Source organism: Amblyomma maculatum, chromosome 4 (genome assembly GCF_055883805.1).
Source record: "Amblyomma maculatum isolate TAMU_Amacu chromosome 4, ASM5588380v1, whole genome shotgun sequence".
Lineage (NCBI taxonomy): Eukaryota > Metazoa > Arthropoda > Arachnida > Ixodida > Ixodidae > Amblyomma > Amblyomma maculatum.
Window position 1 is genome coordinate 154,884,980 of NC_139347.1, and position 24,119 is coordinate 154,909,098.

Below are 24,119 nucleotides of genomic sequence, written 5' to 3' on the forward strand. Positions count from 1 at the left end.
GTAGCGAATTTCGTTGCTTGTGCTGCGAGGCTTTCAGTATCAGGGTAACCACACAAACCAAGCGTAACGTTCTGACGAAGTGCTGTATCTTTTGCATATTCCAGAATAAGAGAGCGACGACGTACCCCTTCGACCTTGCCACCCTCTAAAGGGGTGTAAGTGGTCAGTCTCTCTGCTTAGAGATCCCCTTGGTCGCATAGTTACTTCTGCAGACCTTCATTTCAGTAAATATTTGGCACATCTTGAATTTGACATAATTGCCTATGTTAGGGTGTGGAATTCGGCCTCTCAGCCAATCCAGCCAACATAGTTTCTGCGAGCAAGTGGTTTACAGCAGGCACCGTCGATACTGTAACTATCAAACTCCCATCCTTGATAAGGTAATGGCTGAAACCTTTCTTTTGAGCCTACGGTTTAACCGTTGAAGCCAAGATGTGAGTATCGGTTTTCCATAGCTTTCTTCCTTCCTCGGTTGGCCTGAAGACTACCACCAGCAAAATTCTTCACTTCAAAGAACAGCGTGGGAAAACTCGGATACTAAAGAGAGTTGGACACAGGACGAGCGCGACTCTCACGAAGAGCGCTGTGTCGTCCTTTCTTTAGCCCGCGTGTTTTCTCGCGTTGGTTGTTACAATAGATCGCTGTGAATGTGCCCAAATCACTCCCCTCTACAACTCAAATCTATTCACTATAGGACACAACCCTGACAGGGCCCTGGTCTTTCTTCTGCGTGACTGCCCAAAGGCGCGTTGCTGGCTAATTCATCGCGCAATGTCTTGATCGCAAGGCCCTGATCTGTAGCCTTGGTTGCAGCGGCCGTCTGGTTAGCTGCTGACGCTATTCAACGGCTGGAAACGCTGAGAATGCTTAGATAACTTTGATGTAAAAAAGCCTACATCATGTAGTTGGTAGGCGGCTTGTGAATGCTTTTCTGTAAGTTTAGATGAAATTGCCGAAAATTTGAAATAATGAAAAAAAGCAGTTCCCATTAGCGTATCACGCAGTTCAGCTGGCTGTTGTGTTCCATGTCAGTGTGGATAGACTCCAAAGCACCTAAAATATCACTGGACGCTCTTCTACAGCTGGCCACGGCCCCAATGTCATCGCACGTAAAAGCGACGCATCAAGAAAGCACTGTACGGCTGCCCAAATTCTAAAACTCGGGAACTGGTCTCAGACAGCCTTTCCTCTATCATCGTCGTCTTCTTCTTAGCAGTGCTCTATTAATAGATCAAGAATATCGCACTCACACAAAAGCCGCAATTAATGCAGGTATTTTTATGTCCGTTACACAAAACCTGACGAATTGAAAGGTAGCCATTGTGGTACCTAAGCATTCTTAAAATGTTCAAAAATAATTTTGATACTCGTTATAAAACAGTTGATACAAGTGGGTAGGTTTTACATTCGGAGAAAGGAGCTCTTATGCCCACCATGAAACACGGACGAGGTTTGTAGCTGCCGCCTAAGCACCTTGATCTTGGCACCGTAGTACCTCAAGCATGCGGATCACCAATCTAGTGGTCTATTTTTGCATGTGATCGCCACTGCGCTACTTATGCCGGTATCTCAAGATGAAAGTCATCACCCACAAGTGCACAGCTTGTCCGCCTCCAAGGTTGTCACGAGGCGGTTATGTTGCCCCTTATAGATGTGAGAGATGAGAGATGTAACGCACTGCCCCACTAATTATAACCAGCAGCGACGAAAACAGCGCCTGCCTAGCGACAGTTCGGCCGCACCTCCACATAAAAAACTCGGAAACGGTAGTATTATGCGGTGCGCCAACCACTGGTCGTCTTCTCTTACGGTAAGCAAATGCTACAGAAAGTGCTAAAGCTCGAGCGACCCTTAACGTCCGGTGGTCTCGTACCCAGAGTAGATCTTTTAGTGCTCTGTGATCTACTTTATGAAAATACGGTAATGCTACTAGTAAATACTAAAATAAATCTCGGACCACACATGACGCAGGTAATAAAAAATTTACAGGCCATAGCCGATGACCTCAAAGAAATTAAGGAAGACAGGCATCTATGGAGGCAAAAGACTAATATCTGGCATAGTGGGTAGAACAGCGCGAAAAGACGAAACACAAGAAGATACGCACAACAGACGAACAGACAGTCAGTGCTCGTCTGTTGTGCGTCTCTTCTTGTATTTCGTTTTTTCGCGCTGTTCCACCCACTATGCAATTGTACCAACTCGCCAAACTGTCCATCCTACTAATATCTGTGCCTGAATGCAAAATATCAGCATATGTGCAGGAAATTGGGAACATAAAGGAAATAATAGCCTATCTTGAAAAGAAAGTAGATGACCTGGAAAACCGTTCGTGAAGGTCCTAACTAATAATATATGGTATTCTGGAGAATGCAGATATAGATAATGATGCCCTTGATAAAACAGACGTTGGACTATTGTGAAATATACCTTAAAACTCGATTCCATTAATATTTAAATAAATAATAGATTAGGTCAATCTGCCACTCTGAATCAAATCACACCGGTTGTTCTAAAATTGCTTGATTCTCTCTTTGAATTGAAAATTCTTCGGAAATGCTCTTAGCAAAAGGGTTGAAGTACTTTGTCAGCGAAAATTATTTCGTTCCCATACGTGGAATTAGAAAGAAGTTGTGGGAATTCGCGAAAAGTTTAAACAGAATGGAGACGAAATTGCTTTAGTGTTTGATAAGCTACATATTAATAATGAAGACGAGCTTTTCGTCTGGGGTCAGGAAAATAGCTGCGCGAAGATAACGGAAACCAAACCCAGGACTGCAGACTTGAAAAAAGCAGTGAATGAGAAAAATAACCGTACTCCCCCGCCATCATCAGCACAAAACTGAGTACCATTTGTTAACGTAGACGCACGGCGCATCCCAAACAAATACGACAGAGTACAATGCTTGCTCTTCGGGATACAGCCGGTTTTTTATTGCAGTCATCAAACGTGGCTGACACCCGATTTCATGGATGTCGAGGTTACACCTCCTGACTACACAGGAATTCGAAAGGACAGAGAAACTCTTGACGCTGGGTCAGCCAGTGTTAAATAAAATATACCATTCAATATACTTCTTGATATTGAAGGTGCAGGGCAATCTCTCTCAAATTGATAATTGGTTTGTGTCCAGTTGTAGTAGGCTGTGTGTATTGAGCCCATCATGTGATCATGACTTTACGCTTTCACTACATGGTTGATTGCAATTCCATCTTTCAGGAAAAAAATATTGCTCGCGGAATTTAACCCTTAAAATATAAAATGGCACACAGTGAAATGCTATGCCGTTTCTTGAGATTCTCTTCTCGACATTATGCTCCGGTTTAATCTCATCGAGGTTTTTACCCCGGCAACCCGAGTACAATGATTTTCGCATAACGTATTTGATCTGATATTTCTGAGTGACTGCATTTCTCTTGACAAAACTAAAAAATACAATGCTTGATGCTCTGAACCCAAACCACGTGACTGCAAGCTACTCTTTTAGATTTCACTAATGTTGATGAGGCTGCTATTCAGAATAATCTCCTATTCGAGCCCGACACATTCGGCGTATTCTCACGCGATGCATCTAGTGACATTGATTTATTATAAAAGACCTTTAAAGCGATCGTGTCGCATTACGTTAAGAACCTGATACCATAGAAAAGGAAAAAATAAAAAGCCGCAACAGGTGGATTACCCGCGACATCGTACATGCTAAGCGCAAAGTTAATCGCATCAAGAAATGATTGAAGAGGAAATAGTGTGCGCAGTCTAGAAGCAAGCTTACCCGAGCAATTCAAAACATGAAACACCTAATGAAGGCTGCCAGACACCACTACTTCACCAATGCTCTAAATACATTTATGAGATCCTCCATTGCAAAAGTTGGGCACTACCTCAATCCCCAATACTATAATCATCAAGCCTCAGAACAACTGAGACTTGAGGCAGCGAATTCATTGAATGATAATACATTGCTTCATTGCTTAATAAGAATATTGGCAGAACGTCTAGCTCAAGGACAAAAATAAAGAAAGCAGGTGATTCAATATGTGTGGCTGAGTGCGGGGTATAAAACCTATTATTGACTCTTCACAACAAGATAGGGCCAGGGCCAGATAACAGCGACTTAACTGACAGAATAGAGCTCATGGAAATTGAGCACCAAGCCTCCCACATAGCTTATGTCCCTTCCGTGGTACCCTAGTGCTGCGTTTTGGGACTTACATGCTTTCTTTTTATATCACGTAAAAGGTCTGTCAGCTAACCATGACGTTCATATACCACTTTTCACAGACAACTGCATCATTTATTTATTAATACATAAAGCTCGTAACGCGTTTGAAGGTATAAATCTCTTCACGCCGCAAACTCTGATTTAATGACAAGTACAAAGAAGCATAAATCAAACTTGTAGTGTTTTATTAAGAATATAACGATTCCTATATTGGTTGCACGTAAATGCCTTGGCTTATTAAATATCCATAACCTGACCCAAAGTGCTTACGTAGATGCAGTCACCTCAAGGGCTCTAAAACAGTTTTTGTTTATGAGAAGACGGCTTAGACTAGCGCTTATCAAAATTAACTGTTAGTTAAAACACGTTCGTCAGATCTATCCTTGAAAACGCAAGTGTTGATGCTTTCCTTGCACTAATAAGGGTTAACCAAAGTCGACCTCGTTCAGTGGAAAGAAGTTAGGTTTTAGAGCGCAGCTCTTTGGAGCCTAGTCCTGTATTTCGCGTCGTCGTCGCCGTCGTCGCCATCGGCGTTGACCCGCGTAACCAGCTCCACAGCCGTTATCCGCGCGCGCTTCTTTTGTTTCTCCCCATTCTCTCTTCCTCCGTGGCGGCGACAGCGTCTGTTCTCCAGTTGCTGCGCGCGCTCCTGCCGCCACCGTTCGCAAATCGTCGGCAATTTTTTTTATTTACAGACCTAAACGGATTATATCTCCAATAGGAAAAACGTAAATAAAAGAAATACAATCACTCCACTTCTGAAATAAAATTGGGCGCCCTAATCTCATGGTAAATTATTTCATCACCACCTAACACTGGCCGCTATAACTATACGTTACTGTTTATGAAGCACGAGAAATGCATCATAAACACTCTCGTTATAAATAAATGGCGTTTTCAGACTGGCTGCTTTAAATACTCTTTTTTGAAATTCAAGACAAAAAAAATGAAACTGCCTGAGTCCATGCATTTCTAATTGCTTGTCGCTGACAAAATTTGTAAATTCGTTGGGTATTTATCATCTAATTAGCAAATCAGTTCTTGTTCATATATGCCTTTGTTTCACTATTATTATATCCTTGCTTACATTTGACACACATACCTGAAGTTTTATTGTATCTAGGCCATGTTACATAATCAATCATCAATGCAGTGTACAAGTAAGTAGATATTCTTTATTGCTTACTACTGTTCTGTACATTTTATTAAGAAACCTACTGTCCGTATTTGGACCGCATGCTGTTGTTCTTTGCGTTCCAGCTTTGTTGTCTTCACATTGTATTATATTTTGCTGTAAACTAACCTGTTGATATGTTCAATGTTTTTTTTAATTATAGACCATCATCTTACTAACCCTATTATGCCCTCGTGTGACAATCCGAAAGGGGATTACCAGTATGTGTATAAAATAAATAAATCAGATGGCGCCTCTATCTTCTTTCTGACATAGCGTTAAAGAATGCAACCTTCAGTGCCGTCTATTTCTTCATGTCGTGTTTTCAAAGCGCTCCACACTACGCACTGGCATGGCCAAGAGCGCCGAATCAGAGGCATGAAAGTTTGAGCAGGCAATGTATCTATATGCTCCTCGAGAACCTTGATATTTATTTTTCATTCAGGGCTAGACGGTGTGCAATAGTTGTGACAACTGTGATGCTCGCACTCTTACGAGGGCAAGCATTTTTTGAACGTGGTCACTATTTACGAATGTTCACAAAGCCTTCAAATCTCTACTTCACACCTGGCATTTCCATGTTTACATGATAAAAGTTGCTCAAAACAGCACGTTTTTTTGTACCTCTGGCTACTCTACCCCACGCCGCACAATTTCATGCAATGAATTCGCATGCAAATGTTTAATTAAACAAAAGACGAGGTCACCGACAAAGACCTTTCCTGCGCATCAGAACCACTGACTGGGGCCCCATAATGTGGAGTCTGAATTGGCAGCCTTTCAGAATACCCGCTTTTCTATTTCCAGAGAAGGCATTGGTTCCGAGGAGAGTGAGGCGCGGCCGCACGTGGACCGACGCAGTAATATGCTTAAAGAGCAGCGAGAGATGGTTTATAGTTCGTATAGCTTCAAAAGAACAAATTAATAAATCTTGCAGCTGTAAGATGGGGGGGGGGGGGGGGTATTGTTCCTCTTCAGACAGCTAAATAATGTGAAGTCATGCTGAGCTGCCAATTGAACAGCAGGTGTAATCACCGAGTTAGGCATTAATACTTTTATGCAGTGCATAGCACAGGCTGAGGCAATAACGATGACGTCTTGAATAGCTGCTCTACATTTCAAGCGAGAAAATTGTTGACTGAGGGAAGTAAACCAACGTCCCCAAAAAAGTAGCTCACAAAGAGTTACTTGGTAGAATTGGCTGACTGATGACAGCTTGTGCACGAAGAGCATAGAAAAATCAAAATTTGGCAAGAATAACGTGATTCGGAGCTTTTCTGCACTGCTTTGGCGCAATAAGGAGGAGGCTTAGCTTTAGATATGTGAGTACGTCATCATTGTAAACGGCACTGTCAAAACTAATTCTCAAGCTTTATCTGCGGTCTTCATATGCTCTAATCATTGCATATCATCCAAATGTAAAATAAAAGAATTCAAACTTTCCTTTAAGGGTACGTCCTTGGGTTACAACTTGTGCGTTGTTTAGATAACATTCCCTTGCTTAAGTAGGCTTGTACACGAGAAAATAATGATTTGTGTCTATGGCTATCTTTTTCTACCTTTCCATGGAGCTTCTAAACTCGCGTTACACTCTAATGTTCAAATCGATATAGAGGCAGACAGCCAAAGGAACCTCTAAATGTCTGCCTGCGTCACCAATAAAGTTTCGGTATAAACGCGACACTTGTATAGCACGGCTTGAAACATTATGCCTGCATCTGGAGAACTCGCGAACTGTATATTGCGAAAGCTGAAGCACAAGATGTATAAGCAGGAACACTGAAACATGGCGAGCTTTTTTACATGCTCGAGAACAGTCGCAAAAAAGCCAAGTTAGGAACGACAGTGATGCCTATATCAAATTATGAAGCACAATGTAAAAAAAAAATGAGACAGAATAACTTGACAGCAAACAACAATGGCCTTAAGGTGCAAAAGGAAGAAATAATGCTTAGGACTGCACCGGAAGCTCAGTATTGATAGTCTGTTGAACACAAAATGTGCTACATGCCCACAAGCACCGCCAAAAACAAGTCAAACTGCTTTATCAAAGAGGAGCCATTGAACAGGGTTTACGATGGGGCAGCCAAAACGTCGCACCGTACAACACGGGTGTGATGCAGGTTTACAAGAAAACGCGGAATATTTTAATCTTCCCTCTGATTAACGTAAGAACGAAAGACAGAGAACAGAATAATTATATTCACGGTATGGACGCCTTGACTTTAGTTGTACCACTCTCGGGCCGACACCTTTCACTATTCCGTAAATTCTCTGCTGTCGCAGATTGCACCGTTCTTTCCTATTACCGACATTTCTCAGACAGGGCATATGGGAGCATTTCAATAGTATTGCGCAGTAGCCTATTAATAAACCTAAAATTTATGATTGCACGAGAACAAAGATATAGCAATAACATGTAAAAAATTCTCATATTCCAAAAAAATGAACGCCCCATTTTGAAAATTTCTCAGTTATAATAAGTATTCGTCTTTTGTGCATGCGATTGCCAAGACGGTGTTCTTATTTAAATTCTCGACTCCAGCACAGGTTATGCCAGGCGACAAATGCTATTCACGTGCATATATGTGGGTACGGAAGGCGGTTTTGCTGGAGATAGCTTGAACCTCTAATATTTTAGACTTTTTCAAAACTTTTTTGTGCTCCTCGTATTCTTGAATGCAGCTGGCGCTGAAAAGTGGTGTTGACTTTAACTCGCCAATGCGAACAAAGAAACAGGAAGAGCTTCAGCTGCACGAAGAGACACGAATTGTTATCTGTGCATGTACGCGTACAAAAACCTGTTTACGTAGACATGTCGGCTAAGAGGAAGTGCGTCTTATAAGTTTGTGGCACGGTAGCAATTGAAATTGTCAAGAAGCCGTTGTTCAAGCTTTAAAAGAATTTATTCTTTTTATTTTATGTGCATGGTACAATTGACTTCAATATATTTTTGCCGGTAAAACTGCATAACAGCATGCTCCGCACGAAAGACATGCTTAAGATATGTTCAATACAAGATTCGCTATTCGCCGAGGAATCCCTTGTGTACGTCATATAGGTTGGCTTTTCACATACACACACAAAATCATTGTGTAATAGCTGAGGCTAGATTATGAATGGTCTTTGCGACTAGACGACATATTTAGGCAATGACAAGGGGTATAGAACAAAATGAGAATACTTACCACGGGCATCAGCCGTCGATAAACTTCCTTTAGAGTGGAAAGAAAGAAAAAAAAGCAGCCTCAGAAATGTTAATTTGCACGAATGAACCGCATGCGCTACTCAGTGGCGTCTCTGGCGTGATGCGGAGAGCACCGGTTGAAGCGCTAGAAGTCACGAAGGGTGGGGATGTACGATTATAAAAGTGAAAATGTGTTTGGATCGTGTCGATAAATTCCGGTCACTACGCGATGACCGCAACAAAGTAGCACACATGGAAATCACCAAGCAGTGACATTTTACTAAGTGGTGATCTTTAATATGTGTGCAGTTGGCGGAAGAAGATTCCTGAGCTGCGTTATTATTGGGAGAAGTTTACTGTCGAAGTAAAAAATACCATTCAATTCGTCACAAAATTGAGCCTGATATGAAGCCTGCATTAATCAAGGTTCAAATGGCCGTTTCACGGCGACTAAAGGTATATTCATTTTGTACGGCATCAGCACACATTGGCACCTTTTCGGCCCGAATACGAATAGGATACAAGTTGCACCATGTTGGCAGAATGATGTTAGAAATCACATGTAGAGAATGCAAAGTAAAAGGATTTCATCTGATATATCTGGCACACTTCGTGATCGGTGAAAGGCTTCGATGACACTAACTGACCGACGAAGATTACTTGAACAGCATAGGGACAGAATGGGCTGAAAGTTCATATCTCTGAGAACTTCCATTATGAGGTCACTCTTAACACAACCGTGACCTTAATAGACACTGATGCTGCCCAATGCCCCAAACAGTAGCGTGACGATGAGGTCTAGTCGAGACATGCCACAGGCGCCTTCGCCCTTTAAGAAGGCCGTCGAAATACCCAGAAGCGTTAAACAAGAGCTAGATGCAGCGCGGGATCGAGCTCTTTCCAGGACTCAGTTCTAGCACCCGCTCCTTGTCTCATGTGGACCACGATGCATATGTTTGATGATGAACCAACATGGGACCTGTACGAAAGCGGTTCACATTTGTACACGGCCCGTGAAAGGCGCACATCGCTCACAGGGAAGGCCCACACAGAGGCGGGAAACCTCTGATAGACGCTGGCACTGTATGCGTCACTCGCTCACTGCACCAGATGTGTCATCTAAGCTGCAGCTTAGATGACACATCTGGTGCAGTGGAATTCTTGGACGTATGCCTAGGGAAGGAAGCATTTACAGAGCTTGACTGAGCAGGCACACGGGAATGGGTTGCATGCATCATAGAGAAATCACTCACGAGAAGGCGAGGAGGAACATAAAAGCTTTTGCTGCTGCACCCGTGTAACGCTCATTCAAGCAGCTGCTGCTATGTTTTGTCGCGGAAGACAGAAGTATTTGTAAAAGAAATGAATAAATTCATAGACGCCTGCATTTTGAGACCATATTGTCAAGTAGACTCCGGTGTGCCCCCGCGCAAGCACAGTAGAACCTGCAGCGAAATCGGTTTCTGACAGTACAGATCGGAGTAATGTTGACAAATTCCTGGCCAGATGCAAAGGTTTATAGCCCGCGCGCAGGATTATCCCTCTGGGGCCACCTAATACCAGGAACGTTGTCAACACATACGTTTTCGCGTAATCGTGTTACAGAGCTCTTGCCTACCTTTGTTACTCGTCGCCGTTTTCCGTTCCATTTAAAATTACCGGCTTCCCATCTCCTCCACCTAAACTAACTTCGACGTTTGGATAGTCAATCCTACTACATATAAGCCGCGACATTTGAAATATACATAAGTAAGCGTCATTGTTTTCCATGTGAGTTGCTGCGCACTTGGTGCCACCATGAGGGCACAAGAACGTAATTCTGACTTCAAAAACGTATGCAGAAGTGTTAGTCTCGCTGCCGCCGTACGTAAGAGCCTGGCCCTCATCACCTGAATGATTTCTTCATCTGGCATTTACAAGGGCAGTCATAAGCAACGTTTGCGCCTCTGCGACACTGGCTCGACCGAATGTCGTTAATCAACACTCGGGAATCGGGCTATCGGGTGCTTCTCGTACGGCAGTCTAACAGCTGAGAAGGTACCCTAGAAGAGCTAAGCCCACCGAGCCGTACACTGTTCAGATCAGCGTGTTCCCAGTTTTTCACGTCGGCCCTTTCTTGATTGTTTAATGTATGCATCCAGGTGCCCGCTTATTTCGTATGTGCTTCATACCTGATTCTAAGGTTTCTCTTTTACAAACCTAATTGTATTGGCTATTGAAGGATTTGAATGAATTCCTTGTTTATTATGTTCCTTAAGTTCTTTCCAGTCATCGTGTTGTTCCTGAATTGGTTATTAAGACTTCGTTTCTCAGGTACCATTTCTGTGCATATCCTTGAGAGCGTGATGACATGATCTAACTTTGTTCTGGTTCCTTATTCGTACCTCTCGGTACTTTCTGTGGATGGAGGTTCAGATGTTTTGTGTGTGTTCCAAACTTTAATAGTTAATATGCTGGGCTTTTGGAACAACCGAAAAGAACATGAATCATGAGTCAATATATCTACCAGTTTTCATTTTTTTCACTGGTCCCGCTATGCCAGATTTATAAGAAATATCCCCCGTTTCCGCAACATTATAATGCTATCGGTATCTGCAACGTCACTCCTTTTAGTTCATTTTAAGAGTTTGTGTTCTAGACTGTACAAATGTGCCTTTCGCGTAGTTTTTATGGACGCCTTGATTTTTGTGGTCCGATCTGGAAATACATTTTTCGATAATCCCTTGCGTTCTCTTTCTTCACAAGTGCACCTTGTTTACAAAAAAAAAAATAAAAAAAAAAAAACACGACGCAGTCTTCCGTTGGTCTTGTTGTTTGAGAAATAAGTATGTATTTATGTTCCGTCTTTGTGAAATGTTTTGAATAATCAGGCGTGGGCAACGTTCCAAATATGTAATTATTAAAAAAAACTATAATGCCTAATCTTAACCACAATACAAGAGATACATAAGATATGGCATGTTCGAATCCAACGGGTGAAATGTCATTATTTTCTCTTGCGCTTTGTTCTATGAAATCTTTCAGCTAAAAAGTGAAACCACTATCTTATGTGATCAATGTGAGTAACAAGGTTACATAAAATAGAAACAATTCCCCACTGTTTCCGTGGTTTCGCTCCCTGTGCGATTGATTCATATGAATCTGGTCTGCTGAAAAAAAAAAAAAAAAAAGAAAAATTGTTAAAGTGTTCAATATTGTGCTCAAGAATAAAGCGCCAGTTTGCGAGTTGTGTGTTAGCTAGAGGAAGCTCTGGGTTTAAAATTTACCCAAGGCGTCCTTTACAAAACTGCTGTTGTTTCAAGTAAAACTAATTTCTGTGCTAGTTGCTGCATTAGTCATAAAAGGAAAGTTTCATATCGCTAACAAATGCACGCTAATAAATAGACAGACAGGACACGTCAACGCCTGTACTGCGCGTCTATTTGTGAGTGTCTATTTGTTAGCGCTGTGAATCTTTACTTTTATGAGTGTTCATGTTTCTACGGCTTTTAGGAATATCTCGCGGAATACAAAAGCGGACACATAATAGCGTTACCGGGTTGTCAGGCGAAGATCCGTCTCATTAAATGAAAACCGCTTTTTTGAGCGGTGCTTCCTACGGTGATTAGCGCGTCCATTGGCCGAGAGGGATATCCTAGCATATGACAAATAATAGGCTCTTTTTGAGGCCGGTAAATGAAGCTATGTAAACGTACCTCTGTACGTATATTTTAGCTGTTCTTCAACAGACCTACGGCATCATAATTTCCCCTTTATGCCCTGATAAAGTGTTATATAGCTCTCCACTTAGACCCTTGTATAAGTGTACTGAAAAAAAAATTATATTACTGAATTATGCGACTCTCGGCCACCATCAGTTGGTTTCACTTGAATAGGCCTCTCTGACATTTTGAATGTTTCGTTACCTTGGCTTAGCGCTAGGCATGATATATATAAATGCTCATAAAAGTCTGCTGGTGAATAGGATGTATTTTAGCAGTAAATTAAGGCAATTAACTGTAGTTGACCATGTAAACTCACCACACGCATCCTTATGGTCCCCAAAGCATCAGCTGATGGAGTGCATGCGCATATGCTAAATGTCAGACTACGAGGCTCAAACGGCGACTTGCTATTCGCAACATTTCAAGCAATCTGTTCTTGTAGAAAAAAATATGTTATTGCACTGGAAAACAAATAAAAATTGAGTGCTAGGTAAACATTTCCAGAAATGTACGGTTTTGCAAAATTCTTGAGGTAAAGCGCAGTGTTTTCTCGATTTGACAACCTCTGTGCAGCAAAACGATGGATGGCGTCATGGATCCTCCGGTTTCACCTGATCGATGATACCAGCGGAACAGCGCGTGCGTAACACGCAGAAAAGTAGTCTATTCCGTCCTTCAAGTGTCCATCAGGGAGACCCAAATAAGGGTGCCGCTCCAGCGCAGACTTTAACGCTCAAGTGCGAATGCTATTGAAGAGATAGAGATAGATGTGGCGGTTCGAAAGAGATCGTGGTTGGGTCTTGATTTGAATTTTCTTTAATTTGCTACGAGCGCACGGCTCCAGTATTCTTCAAAAACTATATTCTATGTTTTCTTTTTATTTAAAATGCCTAGGCCCTTATCAGTGGCGCTTACAAGACAAATTGACACGATATATTATTAGCCCTACCACCTTTTCCGCTCCGTGAGCCTGTCGTTTTCATGAACCTAGGACTAGAAAAGGGCATTCGCATACCTATTCTGCTTGTAGCCACAACAGGTGACATTTGGCGTTTATATGCCGATATATGAATTAGAGTAATAGGTTTCTTTTTTACTCGGCATCGGCCAACCATAGACGTCAAAGGGCTGACAGCATGTGGCACTGGGTCTTCGCATATACGGTCCCTTGTGTAGAGACATTCTAAATGTAACACACTGAAAGCCACGGGGCATATTATATAACCCGTTGACCTAAATTATCTGTTTGAGGCCTCACGTGCACAGTTTTTATCCCTTAGCATCCATCAGAGGGTGCGGGATTTATAGTGAAGTAGCATATGCTTTGACCTGCACTGAAGGAACTGCTGTTGTAATTCCATTATGACGGGGGGAGTAAAAGCTAGAAACAATACAGCATAGATATGACGTGAACAGAAATTGGTGCGTTATTAGATATTTCAAAAACATACATTTTAAATGTTTTTATTAACTACGCGTGCTAGTGCTCAATAAAGATTTTGTAAACATGTGCAGGTTACTACTGCCTCGGAATAAGATATTCCATACTGAACTCGTTATTGGGCAAAATATTTTACACACAAGCGCAAGAAAACCGGAAACATGCAAACTGTCTACTTCATTATTACAGAAATATACATGCTACTCACCAAGGAGCAGAATGATTATTACTAGGGTTATTGGGGCAGCACACATCATGAAAAGGAGACCAACTACTGTTTCCTCTCTCTGCTTTGTGTTTCAGGATCGTCGAGCTTCTCTCTATGTATTCCTTTATGGGTCTTGTGACGTACTAAGTACACCTCTTCGTTCGTCGAGAGAGCACTGGTTTGACGTGGTCCATTGTTGTACACACAAGAATAGCGAATAGGTGACGTTGTCGGCTCTTTTAGGCTCTAGAAGGAACGGACCTTGCGAATGGGTGATGTATCGTTTGCTTTGTCTTCCATTTGTTCGAATAGCGAAAGCACTCAGTACAGGTAAACGATGGCCCATCGATTCAGCGCAAATCTTGATTTTGTTTTTCCTTTCAAGGATTTGCTAGCTATACGACATGGAACATCGATTGCTGGCCATACGACATGGAACATCGAGGTAGCAAATTTTTCAAACATTGAACAGCGGCGCTGGAGGCTCTCGCACGCATGAGCATGCTAAAGTAGAGCAGGTGCGTTCGAGAATGAAGTTGCTTACCTCTGCTACTAAAAGGTGTAAAACGGGAAGAGAAGACTGCGAGATGCCTGAAGAGTGACGATAATGGCCATATTAGCTATAATATATATAGCCATATACATCCCTCGCTTGTCTAACCAACGCATCAAAGAAAGAAAATTTGGCAATTTAACACACTCGTACATTAGGAAGTATGCGCTTGGCGAGGATAGGACTCGTTATTCTTGCAACTCTAACTAGTCAGTGTCCTATCATATGGCATAATTTACGAAATGAGAATGGCGAGACAGTTGTGTAGAAATTTAATGCAGTTTGAAAAAGAATTGGTAGAAAGCTTACAGATATTGGCTGCTAAAGTTTAAAGGCACACAAAAATGCACAGAAATCACCTTCCTTGTTCTCCTTCTCTCTTTGCAAGTCAAGTCAGTAGGCGCTGCTTAACTAGGGAGGTGAACTCTCTGTCTGAGCATTTTGTTTGAGCACTGCATTTTATCTCCATCAGAGGAAGGAGGATCCGAAAGAAAGGCACATGACAAAGCAGCATACGTCAAATCAGCAGGCAAAGTATAGCGGAATGAAACAATAGCGCTAGAAAAATACCACATGGCTAAAACACAGCACGGATAAAAAAACCCAGTTCGCGTTACAACAGCACGCGTTATAAAACAGCAAAGCGACGAAGGAGTGCACGAAAAAAGTAGCAAAACGAGGAAAGAGCGCAGCAAAGAACGGTGTAGTCCTGCGGGAGCTGTGAATTATTTCGTCCTAACCGCGAAAGTTAAAGGGTAACGCATACCACAGCAGAGTTTGGAGATATGGAGTGGTGTTTTTGTCGAATAAATAAAGGAACGGAGTTATGATTTAACGTCTCGAAAGAATAGAAAGCTTGAAGATTGGGCGGCTAGTTTACGAACATTGATCTTTTCGCTGCTTAACGAAAGGATGAGGGTAATGCTTCAACATCTGATTAGAACCGAAAATTCGTCGAGTTGTCGGTTGTTCAAGATGCGGCGCTGGCATAGAGCGGTACTGCAGTAGCCAGCGAAGGTGACCTGCTGCCGTCAGGCTTGGTTCGAAATCGACACCCGCCCGTATAGTTTTTTCAGCTAATTTCAATTTAGGTCCAACAGTTATTCATTGCACAATCTGGCTGACGGAGGAAAAATTCAAATTACAATACGGAGTATCAAAGAGAAGTGACTCAATTCAGATAATTTTTGTGTTGATTCCTTAAGCGCATAAGGTTTCTTTGTGTGTATTTTAAAAAAACTAATTGTGTGCCAGCTAGTCCACAACAACGAAAATGTCCTGTTACGAATTTTACATCCTGATGAAAAACGTGAGTTATCTGTCGGCACGTTGTTATCTGCATGTTAAAAATAATTGATGCTGGTTTTAAAATTTCTACAACAGACACAAATATTCAATGTGAAATGTGCTAGTTAAATTTAAATTCGCTGTATTTATTCTGTTATATCGCAGTGTGCTCTATTCATAAACTACCCATGAAAATTCCATTATATTTGTTGTTATGGCGTTAAATGTTTCAACGTTTCAACATCATTTTATTCCCATTATTATGAAATGCTTTTAGGCCTATGAAATAATGATTGAGCACAAGGCGACTATTTTCGGTTGCGCAGATACATTCAATACTTAACCAGAAACAGTGAACAATTTCATGGAAGGAAGCTTGGGTACGGCCAAGGCATGGCAACTGCTCAGGTGTCTGTTAGATATCGAAGGAAGCAAGCCAGCCAATACGGCCACATTACGAAACATCGGAGGAGGCGAATAAATGATCCTAAACAGTGCTGCGTTCGTGAGATGGAAATGAATTACAATATATCAGGGGCAAGGAATCGTCAGCCTAGACAAGCCGATAGGTCATGTGGCATTCGGGGCACAGAATAAAGACCTGAAGATTAATTTGAACACCTTACTGAAAAATGTTAGCAAGAAGGTGCTCAAAAATTTAGAGGACGGGTCAATAGCTGACCTGATGGAATATATGCAGAAATGCTGCAAAGCGGGCACAATACACGATGTATGAAAATCCGCGGGAGTGGTATCAATCTTAAAGCTACGAAAAAAGACTATCTGGACAGCCTACGGCCCAGTTTACTGATATCCTGAGCGGGGAAGTAATTAAACACTTCCTGCAAAACAGGTTAAACAAGTAGGGAGAAAAAAATTGGTTGTACTAGGCCACAATGATTGGATTGCGGCCTCATCTATATAGACACGATTTAATGCTGCAGCTAGAACACTAGCTAAACGTGGTCAGAACTGAAGATTCGAAGATAATACTGGGACTGCACGTTGCCAGAGCCTGCGACAACGTCAAGCACACAACTATCTTAAACAAGTTCGAAAACTAAAATGCAGTGGGAAGACTGTAAATATGCATAGTTAATTTCCCAATGGGTTGCTCCGCAAGCATCATCTTTGATCAAAGCATCTTGAAGGGATCATCCTTGGCAGCAAATGAACACCAAAACTGGTCAGCCTTACCACCGACGCTATTCACAATTGCAATATTAGAGGTTCTTCTACGCATGAAGAGAATACGAAATCTAAACCACGGCGTCTACGCAGATTACGCTACTCCTTGGATAACGAAGAGAAGCGACTCGAAATTAGAGACGTGCTGCAAGAGGCTAAAGACTGTCTCAGAGACAAGGACTCAAAATGCTCTCCTGGGAAATCTGAGCTTTCTAAACTTTAGGCATGAGGGGTCAGCAAGAAGTACAAATGTCCTCGGCAGAAACGTGCAATTAGGAGGGGGGAGGGACAGATAGAAACGTAAACAGACAAGGTTCTCACCTCGAGCATTTGGCGGTAAGCCAAAGCTTAGAACAAGGAATCGATCCACGGGTTGAGGAGGCGGGTTCAGCGCACAAGAATATTTATTTGTTGACTTCCTTACCGGAAATTAAGCATGAAGCCTCCTCATGACTGCATATGACATCGTCCTCAGAGGTATCGTGTGCTCGACACCATACGGGCGCTTTACCAAATACGAGAAAGAGAAGATGGAGGGCGTCAATAAAGTAATACCAAAATTTCACTTAGTCTATCTCTAAGTCGAAGGACAGGTTACTATAGCTGGGAATATCTAGCACATTGGAAGAGCTCATAAAAGCCACGAACGAGGCGCTGTAAGAGGGCTAATGGTTACAGAAATCGATACGTATATTCTAAACAAAATCGTTATTAGATGCATAAACTTATCGGATCCAAGGGAGGACATTCAGGTCCATATAAAGAATGAAATGATTCTTCTCCCACTTCCGAAGAATATACGCCTTGTGCAGCACGTTGAAAGAAGAAAGAGCGGGGATTAAGCACATTGCCTAAGATTGCAAGGAAATAAAGAAGCAGTCTGCGTTTGCGCATGGGAGTAAGAAGGTAGAAGGGACCAGTTATTGGCATCATGCGACGAGTACAAGCAACTGCACTGGTGCTGCACGGCCAGACATAGTTCCATAGCGGTGGCAGATGAAATGAACAAAGTCATAGTAAGCTACTCAAAGAGTGCAAATATAAACTTACAGCTGCCGTCGAGACTGTAGGGAGGCAGCGGAAGCCTTGAGAAATGCGAAATCGGGGGCTATACTCTCCGTATCGGAGCTCCTGTGCACCAAGAATTGGCAGGAAATGAAGGGGCAGATGAACTGGCTCGAGGCCTTACATTTCGAGCCCGCTTACATCCCCTCTTACATCCGAGCAACTTCTAAAACAAAGGCAGATCAATACAGATGCAAGGAAATAGCATAACACCATAGACAAAGGCGGAAACTACAGCCGAAAGTTGATGGCATGCTCGGAGGGAAAGGGGAAGTGATTCGTGAATCCCCAGATATGAAGAAAATGACAGCGGGGCAATACGATGAAAAATGAAACTCTCACAGGGGTCATGCGAAACTCATGAATTGACATGTACAAAGTCGGAAAGAAATTCAGGAAGCATTTGAAATCAACACACATGGGGGGCTCTGATGCTCAGTTCGGACTCAGGTAAACAAAACGTTATTCAATCCCTGATAGCTCAAAAGAAGTTATTCACTCTCAGGTAGCTCGTAGGTTCCAAGGCATCGTGACAGACCCTAAAATTGAAAGTTGAAACCTTCTCGAATTTGACTGAGCAAATAAAGTTCTCTTTCCCGCTCTCTTACACTGCGCAGCTGACGTAATTTGAAAATTCGTTCTTCCTTTGAGTGTTCATAATGTATAAGAAAGTTAATCGGAGCATTCAAGAAGACATGCACACTGCTCGGTGTTGAGTGAAAAAAGGTATGAATTATTCCCCAGAGACGCATTGTCTATAGAAATATTTGTTCAATAATATTATTCAAGGGACATTGTTCGAGGCCCTTTGCTAATGCAGACACCTTCGTCGACGCTTAGCCCCATTAGAGATGCCTTAACCTGCATATGCGGGAAATATAAACGAAGGCAGTTGCTAAAATAGTGTTTGCCTCTTCTCCAATACACCCTTTGACAAGCACCCCCATTGCGCCAGCGAGAAAACAATGCTTACCCTATAGAATACTGTGCTTTCTCGTCACCAAAGCCCAAACGCTTCCTTTTTTTTCTTTTAGGGTTCTATTGTCTCAAGCATAACAGTTGAGCTCAACCTCGCGTATGTAAATAAACGGAATGCTGTAACTTCACCACAGGTAAAAAAAAAGATATTGTACCATGCTAATCATCGTCGTTTTAGCCACCGACATGCAGCGTTGTGTTGGTGCGACGAAGACGAAGTACCCCAAGCGCATCGCTGCAAGGTCCTGCTGACCACGGCAATCCTTCTGAGCTACCTTATTAAACCCAGTATTACAATTGGTGTAGGTGCCAGATACGATCCCATCCACACTGGAACTCCGAAGTCGCGCACTGCGCTCTGCTTCCGCGATGCAAGATGAGACCACTTCGACATTGGCGGTCGTTCAACCCACGGTCATTTATTCCGGCTTCTTACGGCAGCACGACCCTTGCCTCTTTAATGGTACGCCCAACAGGATGTCGACGACCGGCTGTCATCATATGCAGACGTATGCACTGAAAAATGAACAAATGGCATGACTCTTAGAAGCTGAGTAATATTATATTCTATATGACGGACGTGGCGTACCTCTGGTTTCGCAGCCATCAGGCTGACCTGTCATATTGGTATGAATTTAAGAACTTGGCGGAAGTGTTCCGCCGCCCGGCAGGGCGCAAGTTTCGTGCGGAACAAGATTTACGTAATCGTGCTCAGCGCGCCGACGAGACCTTCACAAATTACATTTAAGACATCGTTGACCCCTGTAAATGCGTCAACCCGATCATGCCGGCAGCATATAAGATCCGTCACACCTTGAAGGGCATTGCTGAGGACGCTTTTCAGATTCTGGAAGGGAAAAATCAAGCTTTCGCTTCATTTTTCAAGCACGTCGTCAAGCTTTCGTCAAGCTTTCCAAGAGATACGACAAGCTCACAAGCAGCGCACTTCTACGTGGTACTCCTGCGTTTGCGGCTAGGGAGTATCTGCATTGGCCCTGGGTGGTTCTACAACTTGAAGACGGTCTGCTGATTCGACAGTCCAATAACTTTAATATTGAAGAGGTCGGACGACAACTCTCGCTCATTCCACATTTTCAACACCCTGGCCGCCTCTTTCTTGAACTGGCTTCGTCTTTGGCCCTTATCAATCTCCATGGCGTCAAAAACAGCTCACTGATGTTTCGCCGTCCGACCGCGTGCTGCTGTCTTTGACCATAAGACCTAGTAACGCCTAGGCTACCACTCCCGCCTATAGCTGATCCGTACGCGCACGTCTCTGCTTCTTATTCACCGTCGCCGGCTGAGCCTTCGTTCTAAGCCCCTCCCTCAAGCTTCCGCCCACATCCTACTACCCCTTGGCGTACAGCCGACAACGTTTTCATCTGCTGCGCCTATGATCGGCCGAGGTATGCTGCATGCCCTTGTCGCCATCGCCTTCCAGCTCTATGCTTGACATGCGATCTTAGCCCCTACGATATCAAGCCACGCTCGCAGACGGCTCCGACAAGGTCGCCACACCTATGCCATTCGCAGACCACATTCTCTTTGTCGCCGATCGCCTTCTCCAATAATGCAACGTCCTACCGGTGCCGATGAGGGAAACTAATAGTCGCACTTCCCGGGGCAAGAATTGCGCTTGTTTCAAATTCCTCAAGTCCGCTGCGTCGCCCCATTAATGTTATAAACATTTTTGTAGAAGGCGCCACAGTTGCGCTTTCGTCGACACGGGTGCAGCCGCATCCATCATAAGTGAAACGTTCTGCCTTCGCATTCGCAACGAGGCCACTCCGCTTTCCGATTTCTCGTTCCGCACCGCCTCATCACAGCCCATTCACCCCTCAGCGTCTTGCACGGGCCCCGTGTTTTCATCAAGTCGTTTTGTAGCCCATCGAGTTTATCATTCGGCGTACCCGCTCGCAGATATTCTCGAATGCGATTTCCCATCGACTCCTCAGACCGTTAACTGCACCCGAGCGTAAATCGGCTTCATCTCCCTCTGTGACGCCCCCTCTGCGACACATCTCTTCGGAATTTTCCTGTCGCCCATGACACCGACATTCCTCCATTTTCTGCTGCCCTCGTACCACTCCTTTGTTAGCATGTACCTTATCTGACTGCTAAATTCATTCCTTACAATCCGCCTCCCCCCACGCCTGCCTTCGGTTTCCGTTCGCAGTTCTTAGACTCAAAACGGCGAGAGTGCAATTTACTCCTCAAAACCATTTTTTTGGCCAGCATTCCTGCACTGCGGGGAATGCATTGGACGTGTTGAAGAAATTGATACCGCTTATATTACCTCTTCTTGACACCTCCACTCCCTTCGACGGTAGAGTATTATCTCCTGCGATTTTGCAGCCGCTTCGACACTTTCCGATGTTTTCCAATATGCCATTGACGCTGATTTTCAGATTATGCAACGTGATGAACTCTTCGCCCCCCTGCAGAGTTTCCCTACTTCATTCGAACTTCTTCAAACTGTCTTGGCCGCCCTTTTGTCGTAGAGCGCACCATTGACACCAGTACAAACTCACCTTTGCACCGACGCCCGCGTATCTGCTACTGAGCGCCATATAATTGCTGATCGCGCGCAAGACATGCTCCGCCGGGATGTCATCCAGCCATCCGACCGTCCCTGGAAATCTCTGGTTGTGTTGGCACCTAAGAAAAGGGCCACTTCCGGCTTTGTTGCGACTACCGCCTCGTTCAACAAGATGACGCTCAAGTACTTCTATGCTCTGCCACGTATTGATGACGCCCAAAACCTCCTGCAATTAGCCGAGTTCTCATCAGATTTGCGACCTGGCTAATGATAGATGCTAATGTATTACTTGCGGCCCAAGACCGCTCTAAGAACACCATCACGCCGGACGGACTTTATGAGTTCCACGTCATGCCCTGTGGATTTTGCAACGCCCCTGCCACGTTCAAATGCCTGATGGACGCTATTCATTATGGAGTTAAGTGTCAAACCTATCTTGTCATCCTAATCACTTCTGTCGATTGTGAATCTGCCCAGCTCCGACGGACAAACGTCCTCACTTCTCTCGCCGCCACTGGCCTTCAATTGTAATTGAAAAAGTGCCGCTTTGCTGCTCGACAGCTATTCTAGGTCATGTAGTTTCTAACGACATCATACTTCCCGACACCACCAAAATTTATGCAGTAGCCGAATTTCTACGCCCGACATTAATCAAGCAGCCTCATCGGCCTGTGCTCCTACTTTCACCGCTTCATCTTGGATTATGCCTCTATCACTACTTCCCCTCTCACCTAGCTACTCAGCGGACGCTCCGACGGATCCGCCTGGACGCCTGCTCGCGAGGACGCCCTCGACACTTTACGCCGGCTTTTTGGTGTCGCCTCCCATTCCCGCCACTTTGAGCCGACTGCACAAACTGAAATTCACACTGACGCTAGCAGTATTGGACTAGGTGCTGTTGTCACCCAACGCAAACCAGGGCCCGCTTGCACGAAACGATCTTAAGACTGTCTTAGCTAAGTGCAGACTTAACTGGAGTCTAAAGGATTAGGCCGCTAGCATGCCGCTTAAGACTGAAGTCAAGACTGGGCTTCAGTCTTGGCTTGAATAAGTCGCTTGTGCGATTACGACTCTAGGCCGTCTTAGTTAAGACACAGGGACGCCTGATACCTAAGTCGAGAAATTAGGAAAATACAGGGATGCGCTGGCCCTGTCCTGGCGGTAAGATGTAAACATTCGGTCAATCTTGCACTGTGTAAAATCCGTGCCATTGCTTTTTGCGGCTTAAGATTGTGTTACGAGGAAAAATGTCCCAAGTGGTTGCTGAGGGCGTTCAGGAAAGTCACTCTGGTGAACACGAGCCGAACCGAAGCGTGCGGCTCGTTTAAGTCTGGACCGTTTAAGTGTGGACTTAGCTCCATCTTTATCGTGCAAGCCGGCCCAGGTTTTCGCTAGTATTTGGTAGCGCACGTTATCCGGACCTTGACGAAAGCAGAGAATGGTATCTGGTTTTCACCAGATACCACTTGACGAAAAGACGTCCAAAATATGCACGTTTTCTAGACCCTTTCAAAGATACCGTTATCTACGGCTGCCTTTCGGTATCTCATCTGCTCCCGAATTTTTTCAAAAGCGGATGAGTGAAGTCTTCGATGGCCTTCCCGGTGTACCGTTTACATCGATGATATTTTGTGGTGGGGCGAAACCAAATAAGAGCATGACCACAGACTAGTTGCAGTAATGAAAGCAGCTGAAAAAGCCGGCCTAACGTTCAACGCAGGAAAATGAAAGTTTTTCGTCACCGAAGTGCAGTTCTTAGGCGATATCATCACAAGCAAAGGCATCTCGCCAAACCCAAAGCTTGTGCAAAGTTAGCTGCAAACGCCAGTGCCCATGAACAAATCCGATGTTCAGCGCATGCTCGGTGTGTTGAACTATTTTGGCAAATACGTTCCGCGCCTGTCTGAGCAAACCGCGCTGCTGCAAGCACTTATCAAGCCGCACTCAGAGTTCGAGTGGACTGAAAACCACATGCGGGAGGGGAAAAGTGTCGTACAGATTTTAAGCACGACTCCCGTGTTAGCCATCTTTGTTCCCCGAAAAGAATCTAAGATAACTTGCGACGCATCGAAAGACGGCGTTGACTCAACCCTTTTGCAGCGCCACAACGGCCAATGGTAGCCAGTGGCTTATCCATCTCGTGTGCTCACGCAAGCTGAGCAGCGTTATGCTCAGATTGAAAAAGAGGCGCTTAGCATTTCTTTTGGCTGCGACAAGTTTTACCAAGTCATTTATGGACAGAAGATTTTCATTGAGACAGATCATAAACCTCTACTGTCTATAGCTGCAAGAGGAATTTGTGACATGCCACCCCACAAAAGGTTTTTTTTTTAAAAAAAACTTCTGAAATACGACATTGTATTGCAGTATGCCCCAGGAAAGCACCTCATCTTGGCAGACATGCTGTCACGATCATCGCCGGCTGCTCAAGACGACACCACTGGCGCCACTGCCCGCGATGAATACCTCCAGGCAGTCATTTCTTGCCTGGCAACTGGCAAGAGTGTCGACGGGGAACGTAAACCATTTTCGTCTGAGCTTTCCGTCGTAAATGGTATATTGCTAAAAGGCA

General features: G+C 43.8%; 1 protein-coding gene across 2 annotated transcripts in view; it reads right to left on the reverse strand.

Moving 5' to 3' along the window:
- Nucleotides 1–24,119, reverse strand: part of LOC146193330 (uncharacterized) — a 127,114-nt gene that overhangs the window by 9,070 nt on the left and 93,925 nt on the right. Inside the window, exons 1-2 of one of the 2 annotated variants that reach the window (XM_084602676.1) lie at nt 13,938–14,132; nt 8,586–8,612 (exon numbers count right to left, since the gene is read on the reverse strand). The exons of the other annotated variant lie outside the window; for it this stretch is intronic. Coding sequence (XP_084458802.1) covers nt 8,586–8,594 — 9 coding nt within the window. The 5' untranslated portion in view covers nt 8,595–8,612; nt 13,938–14,132. Of the gene's footprint in view, nt 1–8,585; nt 8,613–13,937; nt 14,133–24,119 lie in introns of those variants that run through there. 2 annotated transcript variants of the gene reach the window in all.